The sequence below is a fragment of the Rhinatrema bivittatum genome, chromosome 1 (genome assembly GCF_901001135.1).
Source record: "Rhinatrema bivittatum chromosome 1, aRhiBiv1.1, whole genome shotgun sequence".
NCBI classification, from domain to species: Eukaryota; Metazoa; Chordata; class Amphibia; order Gymnophiona; family Rhinatrematidae; genus Rhinatrema; species Rhinatrema bivittatum.
Genome location: NC_042615.1, coordinates 809449449 through 809462448, shown reverse-complemented (window position 1 = coordinate 809462448; position 13000 = coordinate 809449449). Strand labels below are relative to the sequence as shown.

The window sequence follows — 13000 nt, the reverse complement described above, 5'->3', positions numbered from 1 at the left end:
AAGCAGTTTTTACTGCTTTTCTGTGCACTTTCCCGGTGCCGGCAGAAACTAGCGCCTACCTTTGGGTAGGCGCTAATTTCTTAAAGTAAAATGTGCGGCTTGGCTGCACATTTTGTTTTCTGAATCACACGGGCATACCTAATAGGGCCATCAACATGCATTTGCATGTTGAGGGCGCTGTTAAGTGCCGCGGGTTGGACGCGTGTTTTCCGCCCCTTACTGAGTAAGGGGTAAGGGAAAACGCGCGTCCAAAGACAGGTTAACAGGTTAACAGTGCGGCCGATACAGTACAGTGCGCTCCGACGGAGCGCACTGTACTGTATCGGCCTGTCAGTGTTTTAGGAAATTTGACATAAGTTTTCTGTGCCGGGCTCCATCCGATGATATCACCCATATGTGAGGACGGACATCTTGCTTGCCCTCGAAGAACACCTGTTACAGGTAAGCAACTCTGCCTTCTCCCATGCCTCCCAGCCTCCAGCTTTATATGATGACCCTTTGTCCTTGGCTTTCTCATTCTGCATGATGCTTTCGTGAACGAACATTGGATGCCTGTTAAAATAAATCGATTTCTTCTTTCATTCAGTTCACTTGGGAACAGGGTGAAAAATTCTATTGGAATGCTAACAAAATGTATTGGGTCAGATCTGTATTGCTCGCTGCCCTCGGAGAGAAAAACCAGAGAAGGCAGCCAAGCTAATGTGTGTGCGCTTTGTCCTTGAAGTGATTCTTATGGGGTTTTTTTGTAGTTTCCTCTGGCGTTTGCACTGCTGTGGTGTCAGGCATTTTCTGCAGTTTGGCTCATTATGTTGTCAGGTTAATTAGAGAGGGAATGAGTACAAAAATAAATTCGGCCCCCAGAGGAGAAGGTGCATACTGTTTGTTTCTTCTGGCAAAAGCAAACAGAGAGAAAGGAAAACTAAAGCATCAAAAGTGATTTAATGCAAGTGGGGGATTTGCATTTTCTGTGGCACTGTGAGCTCCTCCTTGTTGAGGTCCTTGGGAACAGCAGCCTTGAGCATAGCTGTAGGTACACAGAGGACCTGCCTGCCTGTACTTAATTACCAGAGGGCAGGCTTTGCTACAGACCGCCCATTAGCCATTTTCTCTGTGAAGTCTGTGCCTTGGCGGTGACATTGTAGGAAAAGCGACTTATCTGCAATATTTAGTACAATATGTGGGGAAACAATATTTTGGCTGAATGTTAAAAACAAAACCACATGAGGGAGAATCATGCAAGCTAGTGAGCACCCGCATGAATTATAGATAGAAATATAGATGTATGTATATCTATCTATAGTGAAAGTTTGGCACAAACACATCTAAAACTAGGGGACCTTATCCCATAGAATACTCTAGAGTGAAAACTAGGCCTCCCCTATTGCATATAATACATAGTAATATCCCTTAAAATAACTATTAATATTGAAAAGTTTTGCATTTAGAAAGATGTTTTTGTAAAAGGAACATTTAGAAAAAAATTCTGTAAATGCAAGAAATGGTTTTTAATAACAGAAGAGAAATTAAAATAAAGCTTTTGTAGTTTGAATCTTTTTCAATATTAAATTTATTTTTAAGGGATATTACTATCTATATAGAATGGGGGAGGCCTAGTTTTATATATATATATGTGTGTGTGTGTGTGTGTGTATATATATATATATATATATATATACACACTCTAGATTAAAAACTAGGCCTCCCCCCAATTGCGCATGCAAATCAGCACATGCACGCGCCGATATGATATCTGGCACGCATGTGCTCACGGGTAGCTGATTTTATAACATGCTCGTGTCGACGGGACGCCCATGCGGCCCTTTTAAAATGAACCCTTAAGCATTTTTCCCATAGACACAAAATGGAAGAAAAGATTTAGTAAATAAACCCCTTAGATTGGAGGCTGAGTGGGACAGGAACCGTATGAAGTCTGTCATTCAGAGTTTTATCATTAACTGCACAACATACGTGACAAAGGATTTAAAACAGCCCTCCACAAAAATCAACTTGTGAAATAATATACTGCTGTTCCTCAGCTCTGTTTGTCCATCTGCTGGGGGTCATCTTACATCTCTTGCCCAATTGTACTTCTTTTGTACTGCAGTATTTATACGGACGTCAAAGCACATTTTATTCTGGCCACACCCCATTTTCTAAAATTTCCTCCTCCTGGGACATATGTTAGCTTTTGTATAATGCTTTCAGAGTTTAGATAGCTCAGACTCATGCAGGGCTGGCACAGATTTATTAAAACCATGGGGGGGGGGGGGGGGTGGTAGATATTCCCTCTGAATCTTGCTCCTTTCTTGTGCTTTTGGATCTAATTGTGGGCTAAGACTTTGGCTCCTTAGAATTCCTGGGATGGCCCCATTGGAAAAATTTCCACAATTTTCCAGGATTTTCCAAATAATTCGTTTTAACTTTCCTGCAGTTTCTAGTTTGTTTCTTGAGCTGTACTTATGTTTTTTCTTTGAACAGCAATTTCCTGTCTTTTATAGCTTCATGGTATGGTCAGTGCGCCTCTCCTCCCTGAACCTCTGATGCAAAATTCAAGTAATAATACTGAGGCAGGAGAAAACTGGAATTCTTTGCAGGATGAGATAACCTTTTTATTGGCTCTTAATTTCAAATTAACCCCAGATCAGGCTGTCTGAGCATTCAAGGTCGCTTAGGTCCTGTCTCCAGCTCACACACAGCACAGCAGCATCGTTGGAAAATTTGTACATTTCATAAGAATATAAGATTTGCCATAGTGAGGCACACCAAAGGTCCAATCTAACAATCACAAGTAATTGGCAGGATCCCAGAAGGTTGATAGATTCCATGCTGCTTATCCCAGGGATAAGCAGAGGATATCCCCAAGTCCACCTTAATAATGGTTCCAGGAACTTGTCCAAACCATTTTTAAACCCAGCTAAACTAACAGATTTTATCACATCCTCAGGCAGCGAATTCCAGAGTTTAAGTATGCATTGAGTAAAAAAGTATTTTCTCCTATTTATCATAAATGTGTCTTGTAGTAACTTCATTGTGTGTCCCCGGGTCTTTCTACTTTTTAAAGTAAACAACCAATTTGGGTTTACCCGTTCCACTCCACTCATTTTATAGACCTCTATCAGATCTCTTCTCAACCATCTCTTCTCCAAGCTGAAGAGTCCTAACCTCTTTAGACTTTCCTCGAAGGGGAATTGTTCCATCCCCTTTATCATTTTGGTTGCTCTTTTCTAAACATTTTCTGATTCTGCTATATAAATTTTTTTTTTTTTTAGATGCGGTGACCAGAATTGTACACAGTACTCAAGGTGCAGTCTCACCATGGAGCGATACCAGAGGCATTATGATGATCTGTGTTTTATTCTCCATTTGTTTCCTACTGATCCCTAGCATTCTATTTGTTTTCTTGGCCACTGCCGCACACTGAGCAAAGAATTTCAACGTATTATCCACGAAAACGCCTAGATCCTTTTCCTGGGTGGTTTCTCCTAATGTAGAACCTTTCATTGCGTAGCTATAATTTGCGTTGTTCTTCCTTAAGAGCATCACTTTGCACTTATCCACATTAAATTTAATTTGCCATGTGCGTGCCCAGTCTCCCAGGCTTTTATTGCTTTGTTACATTTTCCAAGTATTTCAAAGAGGATTATATTCAAGTACTGCAGGTATTTCCCTGCCTCTGCCTTCCACGCTGTCGTGGTTCAAGAAAAGAGCTGCCTTGCTGTGGTCCACTGGTGGGACCGAAGCGCGGGAGCTGCTCAGCTGGGGGCCTGCCTTTCTGACTGCCTATTTAAAACAACGGTATATAAAAGCCTAACAAATAAATAAATAGCACAGTTTCTCAACTTGCTTTTGCTAGACTGAGGACCTAACTTGGAGAACACACTGAAACAGCTCCTTCTCCTTCAAAAGTAAACCTATAGTGCCACACTCTAACATAGACTAGCCTAAGGGACTTCCTATTTCAGACAACCTCGGGGGGAGGTGCTGTATCGAAAGATATATCCCTCTGTGTCTCTCAGCAAGGGCTGGGAACTAGGGCCATCTAGTGGAGATTTCATCGTTTCTACACCAAGATAGTGGGAAATATTCGGTGGCGCACCTACAACTGCTGAATATCCCAGCTAAGTTTAGTGGGGTGAGTTTGTTTGGCTAACGTTGCCAGTCGGCCAGTGGCTGAATACGGACCTCATATCAGCAAGTTTTCTACTGCTTTATTAAAGTTTTTGGAATAGAGTTCCTCCCCCCAAGATATTTCTCTTCACCCTTTGGTTACTTTTTGAAGGTGATTTTATGTATATAGAATGTTGTCTTTTATTTTATGCAACTTGTGAAAAAAGATATGGTGTCAGCAATTGGGAAAACAGTAACATAAACACTCACTTAAAATAATCATTAGGGGAGAGAGCTGCTGGGTTCCATCCGGGGACCTGGCTGCCGCTTTGTTGTCTCCAATCCCAGCCTCTATAAGATCGGGGCGTCCAGTGGCGTGTGCCAAAGCCGCGCCCCATAGGGACGTGCCCTGAGCATCTCTTAGTGGATTTCCTTCTCCTTGTTTCTTTGGTTTTCCACCATGATGGGAAAGAAGAGAAAAGGACCACTGAGGTCAGGCCCCGTCGCTTCTCAACCCAATCAACTTTGGGTCCGATTCCACCGCTGGTGCCTATGTCATGGAGACCTGGGGAAGGGACGGAGGTTCTTGCCGGTACTCTCTTTTACTCCCTCACCGGATGGGAGGTCTCAATATGAAACAGGAGCTGTGATATCGACTCCTGTTATGAAGGGTTAGAGCTGCCAAAATAACTTTAGAATCTCTTTCGCTGGCTGTATCCAGTCTGGAGTCCTCGCTGTCTGCTAGGATTGACTCTGTTCTCAGTTCTGTGGGATCGTTATCTGTTCAAACCAATACTTTATCACAAACTATTTCTTCACATTCTGAACAAATTGGCAAAATGTCAGGTTTGGATAATAGTATACGTGAGGTTAATATGTCACTGATAAAAGATAATCAATTGCTTTATAAGAAAATTGAATGTATGGGTAATTTTGAGGTTTCTTAACTTTCCACGATGTTCATTGTTTTCCCCTAAGAAGATGCTCAAAACGTTTTATTTAGACTTTTTGAAATTCTCCAAAGAATCAGTTCCTGAGATCCCTAAGGCCTGTTATACCCCAGATTTAAGAAGTCGTGACTCCTCAAAAGTAGATCAACTGGAGGGTGAATCTAAGGATAAACTTATGGATTTAACAAAATTTCTAGAAGAATCCAACTCAATAATTCAGCAGACAGCTCCTTTGTTAGTAGTGTTTGCTAGAGAGTATGATAAACAGTGGATTCTGAAATTGTTTTTTCAGTTTAAAGAAAACTCTTTCTTTTTTTTTTTTTTGGGCCATAAGATCAATGTATTTCCTGATGTAGTCAAGGAAACACAAGCATGTAGGACATTATTCTTGATTAAAAACCTAGGGTTTTGGCTCTAGGTGCTACTTTTTTATTGAAGTTTCCTTGCAAGTGTTTAATTAGATTACAGGGTAATAATTATGTGGTTTTTTATCCAATTCACTTAGAGAGTTTCCTGCAGAATTGGAGTCCTCCAGTTGATTGATTCTGATCAGTCCCACTTAAGAAATATACTGGTTTCGAATGTATATTACTAATATGTTTTCCTGAATTTTCTCCCCGTGATGTGAAGAAATTTATAAATCATTATCGGAATTTGTACTTTTGAGTATTATCTCCAGTTATTGATTTTTTTTTTTCCTTTAACTACCGATATGGGGTTTGGGTTTTTTGGTTTTTTTGTTGTTGTTCTTTAGCAGCACCATGAATGTGAGTAAATTGTGGCTTTGCCGTGCTGTTCATCATCAGAACCCTCATAGAGGCATCAGATGGATACATGTAAAACATGGGCACTGCATAAACAGCCTAGAGAGAGTGCCTCTGGATAGAGATTTCTAAAGTCATAGAGGCCGATATTCAGTGCCACTTAGACAGGACTTATCTGATTAAGTGGCAGCTGCTGAATATCTGGTTATGTGCTGTGGTCGCGTCTTAGCCGGTTAAGTACTTATCTGGATATGTAAATAGCCGGATATCTTATGGGCGGGCGATGGGGCTTCGGAATGGTACTACTTATCCGGTTAATTTGCCAGATAAGTGCCAATATTTGGATTTATTTGGTTAAGTTAAGCAGATAAGTTAGCCTGCCATACAGATCTAATTTAGCTGGACGTGACTCATCCGGCTAAATAGCGATTTCTAGAGGGATATTCAGCTGCATAGCCGTGCTGCTCAGTTTCCCATGGGGGTTAGCCGGATAAGTCTTATTTCTCAGACTTCTGGTATTTGCATATAGACTTCTCAGTGTGAGAGGATCAGGCGTGACGTGGAGGGCAGGCCCTTCCTTACTGACGACTCTGCTCCTTCTGACTGGAGTTGGGATCGCTCTGCCCTGTCCCCGAAGGTCTCCCCTATATACCTCGCTATCTTCCTCAGCTCCTCCAGGTCTGCCACGCTGATCTCCAGAGGTCGGCCTCCTTCTCTGGGAGCCAGGACCAGACGCATACCTATAACATTTCACCAATAGGTAGATAATTAGACATGTGGTGACGCCGCAGTGCAAAAGATGGGATACTCCCCATCTACCTGCTTGACCTTTGTCTGCATCGCACTGTTGTTGTGTTCTTAAAGTTATTTAAAACTGTTCAAGGAGTGGGTATCCTTAGTCAGATTTAGTTGTGTTTTATGTTAGATTGTCAATGACCTACAATGTTTCTAAAATCAGGGTTAATTATTGTGAAAAAAAAAGTCCTCTTTATTGGGTTAACAGTCTGTATATCAAAAAATGTGACTGAGGTGGGTGTGAATCAAACACTTTCCCAGCACACACGGATACACTCGGAATTAAATTGAAACCTTAAACCACACAGAATTAATTCAACCCGCTCAAACTCCTTTTCAGCACACAATATTCACACTCAGTAACAATTTCTATTGCAAGATTAACACTCAAAACTTTCTCCAGCAAAACCAATACACACAAGTCCTGTTCACCCACCAGCAGATGCAACGTTTGCTAAGAGCACTCTTCTGTCTGGGTTATTTTTGGCAAACCTCTCTGGTACAGCTGCTGATGCTCGGGCAGTTTCTCTGGTTCCTTCTCTTCTGTGGTGTGTCTTCTTTTTTTTTTTTTTTTTTAATTTGCGAGGAGCATGTGGCACCCCTGTAATTAGCAAGCATCACGTTTTGAATGAGAACATTTATAAGTGAGTGGCCAGGAGCTTGTAATTACAGTGTGGGATCGTTACACTGAGGCTGTATGTCCTGGTGTCATTCTGATGCCCTCTGTGAGGTACGAATTCCTCAGCGGGACTGAGACACGTTGGCAGGACAGGGACTGCTTAGGCCTGCACAGCCAAGGAGGGATCTCTCAGCGGCCGGACAAGGGATGTGCCCCCTTAATGCTGACCTACAGAATTAACGCTAAGGAAATAAAAGACCACAGAGGGATAGATTACACTTTTTAATTGAGTACTAATAATGATCTAAATGCTTTCTTTCACCCCTTCAGTGAGGGGGAGCTTTCATGCAGTCCAGGTGCCATGCGGTCCTCACCAGAGGTGGCTGCATCCTTTTTTCTGAAAAGGAACATTTGGAATCTACTTGCCTAAGAGGCGCAATGTAAATCCGAGTTACTGGTTTTATACTGAATGACCCGTAAGTCCACCTTCGTCCAAAAGCAAACGCTAATTAATGTAAATAAAGACCTCTCTCTCTCTCTCTTTTTTTATTATTTAACAGGATCCTGCAGCTGCATCAATCTCTGACGGAGACTGCGATGCGAGGGAGGGCGAGACCGTGGCCATGAATTACAAACCGTCTCCATTGCAGGTGAAACTAGGTAAGTCTCCCGTGTGCATGTTAGCTGGTGAGGGAGGCCCAGTGTAACTCTTTCTGCTGATATTCAGAATGTGCAGTTGCTCCATTGGATTGATCTGATCAGATCAGTTTGTGGTAAGCTTAAGTGATTTACAAGTCAGACCATGCTTGCCAAACCCTGCTTCCGGGCTGTAAGGTATATGGTTGTATCCTGCCAAGAATCTTTTAAAGAAACCTGCAATAGTAGGGGACAATGGTGCTGTAGCTTCCAAAATATAATCCTCTGCAATAAATACTTGTAATGATCATGAAATTCCTTGCTGGTAAGAATGTTGGTTATAGCACACCGTGACCTGCTCTGTGTAGGGTCCTAAAGCCCAGCGGGCCGATACAATAAAGAGTGCCCAGCCTAACACACAGGTATAAAGCAGGAGCAGAAAAGACAGAGAAGGGCAACCAAAATGATAAAGGGGATGGAATGATCCCCCTATGAGGAAAGGCTGAAGAGGTTAGGACTCTTCAGCTTGGAGAAGAGACGGCTGAGGGGAGATATGATAGAGGTCTATAAAATGAGTGGAATGGAACGAGTAAATGTTAATCAGTTGTTTACTCTTTCAAAAAGTTCAAAGACCAGGAGACACACAATGAAGTTACTAGATAATACATTTAAAACTAATAAGAGAAAATATTTTTTTACTCAATGCATAATTAAGCTCTGGAATTCATTGCCAGAGGATGTGGTGAAAGCTATTCGTTTGCTGCGTTTAAAAACCTGCAGGAAAACCATTATTAAGGTGGAGTTGCAGATAGCTGCTTATCCCAAGAATAAGTAGTGGCTTCGAGTCTATCTACTCCTTGGCATCCTGCTAGGTACTTGGACTGGGATTGGCCACTGTTGGAAACAGGATACTGGGCTTGATGGACCCTTGGACTGACCCAGTATGGCACCTCCTTATGTTTTTATGTAAGGCCAAATCCGTGTCATTATTTTTAAATAAAAACAAACATCAAGCACTCAAAACAAAGTTCAAAAAATAGTTATTTAATTAGAGAAATCAAACAGCTGCATTTCAGATTCGACACTAAAATATTTATGATGGCCTCGTTACCCGCACTGCCAGTTGTGCTGCTTTAACTTTTGTCTTTCAAAGCTTTGGCTGATTGGTTGCACGGCCTGCTCTCGCGTCTCCTGGTGTCTTTCCTCCTCTTTAATTTCTCCCGATTATCCGGTGCCGCTGTTTCGCCTCTTTGGCATCGCGATGGTGAGGGAGTGGGAAAGGGGAGGTAGAACACAGCCTGGGGAGGAGGGCTGAGCACCGGGCCAGTGCTGGGCTGCGTGCTTCACTCCCATGCCCTGCACTCATTACTAAAGGGGCCCTGGTGGGACTGGAGGCGGGTCGGGGGAGACCGGAGAATTTGGCCGACGCTGCTGAACAGGTAACCCGCTCTCAGCTCCGGCTGTGGGAAAGGTGCTCCTCCGGGCAGAGAGACTGAAGGATCTTGACCCAATCCTACGAGGATTTCCGCCAACTTCCGTAAATTTTACTAGGTCACCAATTTGGGTCAAAAAAAAAGAATTGTTTGAAATCTTCTACGGTACGATGTCTGCTCCGAGTCACGGAGTTCACTGAAACAAAAGTATTGGATGAGAGCAGACTCTGGCGTAAGACCGGTCTTCCCAGATCTGTCCTGCCGGCTCCACGGTCACTCGGCATATCCGCAGTGAAATACTTCACGAGATGCATTTGCGTATGTTGGAGGTCAGCATGTGCAAATATAACTCACGTGGAGTCGTTGTGGATGCTCTGAAGCCTGACGGAAGACCTTTGGGGAAACACCGGTGTACAGTGAGAAAGACGAGAGTGTTATCCGACAGTCACGAGTACGGTATACTTAACGAGGGGACGGGGCAGAGCGCTCTGTGACTGCTCCTGTAGCTCTTTGTATGCTTAGATAAGGGATAATCCAGAACACCACGTGGCTCGTATCTCTGAATTTCATACCGCGGTACGGCTTGTGGCTGCTTCCTCTTGCATGTTTCGTTTAATTTATTCAGACTTGATTCCCCTGACTTTGCAAAAAAATATAGCAGTTCTAGGGGCTGTGTCCCTTCTTGCTTCACTCACCAACCCCGCTGACGGGGGAAATGTCTACGGAAGGAGTGGGGGGGGAGAATGGTTAACATGCACAGACTGGGAGAGGGACCTTGGGGTGACAGTGTCTGGTGATCTGAAGGCAGAGAAGCAATGTGACAAGGGTATAGCTAAAGCCAGAAGGATGCTGGGCTGCATAGGAGAGGAAGAACCAGCAGGAAAAAGGAGGCGGTGATGGCCTTGAACAGGTCCTTGGTGAGGCCTCACCTGGAGCACTGTGTTCAGTTCTGGAACCCATATCTCAAAAAGGATAAGGACAGGACGGAGGCAACCAAAATGGTGTGGATTCAGCATCAGAAGAATGATGAGGAGGGGCTGAAGGATCTGAACATGTATAGCCTGGAGGAGAGGAGGTGCAGGGGAGATATGATACAGACCTTCAGATACCTGAAAGGTTTTATTGACGCACAATCATCAAACCTTTTCCGTCGGAAAGGAAACAGTAGAACTAGAGATCACGAAATGAAACTACAGGGAGAGGACGACTCAGAACCAAGGTCAGGAAATATTTCTTCACAGAGAGGGTGGTAGATGCCTGGAATCCCTTCCAGCAGAGTTGGTGAGGACAAAAATAGTAAACAAATTCAAAAGGGCAAGGGATAAACACTGAGGATCCCTAAAGGCTAGAGACTGGAAATAAAGAAAAGGATGCATGGGGGTAACCTGCACAGAGCGGTAGTTACTACCCTTAACAGAAACATGGGGATAACCTGCACATAGCGGCACTTACTACCCTTAACAGAAGGGATAGGGATTACTACTCTTAACCAATTAGCCTATTTGTGACACAACTACAACATTGCTTTCTGCTTCCATGGCAGGGGGATTCAAACTTTTACGTTCGGGGATACTGCTATGCAGACAGTACGGATAAAGCATAGGACTTCTTCTATGGCCAAGTCCAAAAAGCAATGCCCGTTCAAGCAGCATTGTCTGAATTATCTTGAAGGCTGCTCACTCTGCAAAAACAGTTTTGTAATAGGTTTGACAGGTGCTTGGTTTAGATTGTAAATAGTGCTACCCTTAACATAAGGCTTGGGATAACCTGCACGGAGCGGCAATTGGTGCCATAGGAAACTTGCTGAGCTGACTGGATGAACCATCTGGTCTTTTTCTGCCGTCATCACTGTGTTACTGTGTGCAACGGGTGTGTGTGTGATTGGTCAGGGCCGGTGCAAGGGTATTAGGTGCCCCACCCTCGGCTGGACTTCCCGAAAAATTAAAAATTATGTATTTATAACAAAAGATTGTACATGGAAAAGGACATTGAGATAAAAAAAATATCACTTACGACATGCATGTTATACTTACGTGCACCGCTATGGTGCCACATGGAAAACCCTGCCAAAACAAGACGCTTGGAGCCTCTGCCTCCAGCCTCAGATTGGGCCCACTTCCCCTTCTGGCCCAGAGCAGGAAGGAGGCCTGTCCCCACGCCCTTACCACCAAAATCTGGGCTGTTGCTTTCACATTTGAAGAGGAGTGTTGGAGGCACTAGGCTGCCACCCCCAAGCCTGTGGCAACACTAGGCAGCCACCTAGTATGTCCAGTACTTCCCGTGTGTGTGTGTGCGTGTGTATACTCCTTCCCCCCTTGCACAATCTGTATAGTCTCCTCCCATCCCCCCTCCCCGGAACTGTCCACTATGTCCCCCCCTCTCCCCCCTCACACTAAATAAATAAATAAAATAAAATATCCGCTTTGTAGTCTTCTCTTCCCTACTCCCCCTCCCCCTGACAGTGCCTGAACCGTGGCTAATGCTGTAAAAAAACGTGTTTTGGCTCATCTTGGTATTTGACAGGGGCAGAGAGGCATTTTTTTTTTGGTTCGTGATTAAACAATCCAATCGAACCAGGGATAAAAGCAGCAGCCAGTGCTCGTTGCACGCTCTTCCCGTCCCCAAGAAAAGCCACCTGACCAATCCCTGTTCCCTACCACAGCTTTCTAGATCTTGCTCAGCACAGTTCAAAATTCAGAACATCTTTGTTCAGCCATCAAAAACCTTATTTAGCAATTAAAACCAGAGTCCTCGAAAATGAATAGCCCAGCAAGGAATACACTTGGTCATGTTTAAGAAAATCTGAATTATGTCAGAGAGGTTTATAATAAGCACATAATGGGGAGGGGGAGTCTTCATGAGGTTTGTGCATGTAAAACTGGAAATTACATTTAGACTGAAGTAGGAGCTTACTAGCAGCGTCGTGCATAAATATTAAAGGGGGTAGTTTAAGGGCTTTCCAGATGAGGTTCGGAAGTTCGCACACAAGCTGCTATTTTGTTAAGTGCTATCTTACCTGGTCCACCTTAAATCCCACAGAGGGAGAGCGATCTGTGGGCGGGGCAGGATGGGCTTATGAGCCCAGCTGGGATCAGGAGCCCCCACGTCTCCAGGAGGAGGAGCTCCCGACCCTCTCTGAGAAGAGTTGTGTATTGAAGGCACAATGTCCCCGGGGAAGGCAGTCCGGACTGCTCACCTGTATGTAAACCAGACCTGCAAGGAGACCGTAAGGGCAGGCAGTGACTGTCAGCATTTCATGTCTGCTGGGGGTGAATAAAAGTCAATGTTGCCTTAGAAAAGGCTGGGGTCGGTGCGGCTTTCTGCCCCAGCCTAGGTGATTCGCTCGGTCGCCCCTCACACACCCGCTGCTTGACTCACGCAGCTGAAACCGGACTGGTCCTCTTGCCTGCAGTTTTTGGATGGAAGGTCTGAGTTGAACTGTTGTGAGCTCAGGGTGAAGTACTGGAGGATCCGGGTGAAAGGGCGAAGGTTTCGGTGAACTGGCCGAGGAATTGGCAAACTGCTGATTTCCAAGTGCACGCACAAGAGGAGTGAGCGCCTGCTTTCTAAAACACCTGCTTCCCAGGGCCGTTTGCCAGGGGATTAGGCGCCCTAGGCACCTCCTGCCTTGCGCCCACCCCACCCCTGGTAGTGCCCCCCCCCCCCTACCCCCTTGTTTCAGCCCCGACTCCCTCC

The 13000-nt window shown here is 44.4% G+C and overlaps 1 protein-coding gene across 5 annotated transcripts in view; it reads left to right on the top strand.

Annotated features, from left to right (window-relative positions):
• The window catches only part of FAM219A (family with sequence similarity 219 member A), a 301158-nt gene that overhangs the window by 171941 nt on the left and 116217 nt on the right, over positions 1 to 13000 (top strand). For all 5 annotated transcript variants that reach the window (XR_003853115.1, XM_029581351.1, XM_029581335.1 and 2 more), the window contains one exon: positions 7796 to 7895. Coding sequence is in view for 4 of the 5 variants with exons in the window: in XM_029581351.1 (XP_029437211.1) it covers positions 7796 to 7895 (100 nt within the window). In the remaining variant the exon portion in view is untranslated. The remainder of the gene's footprint in view (positions 1 to 7795; positions 7896 to 13000) is intronic.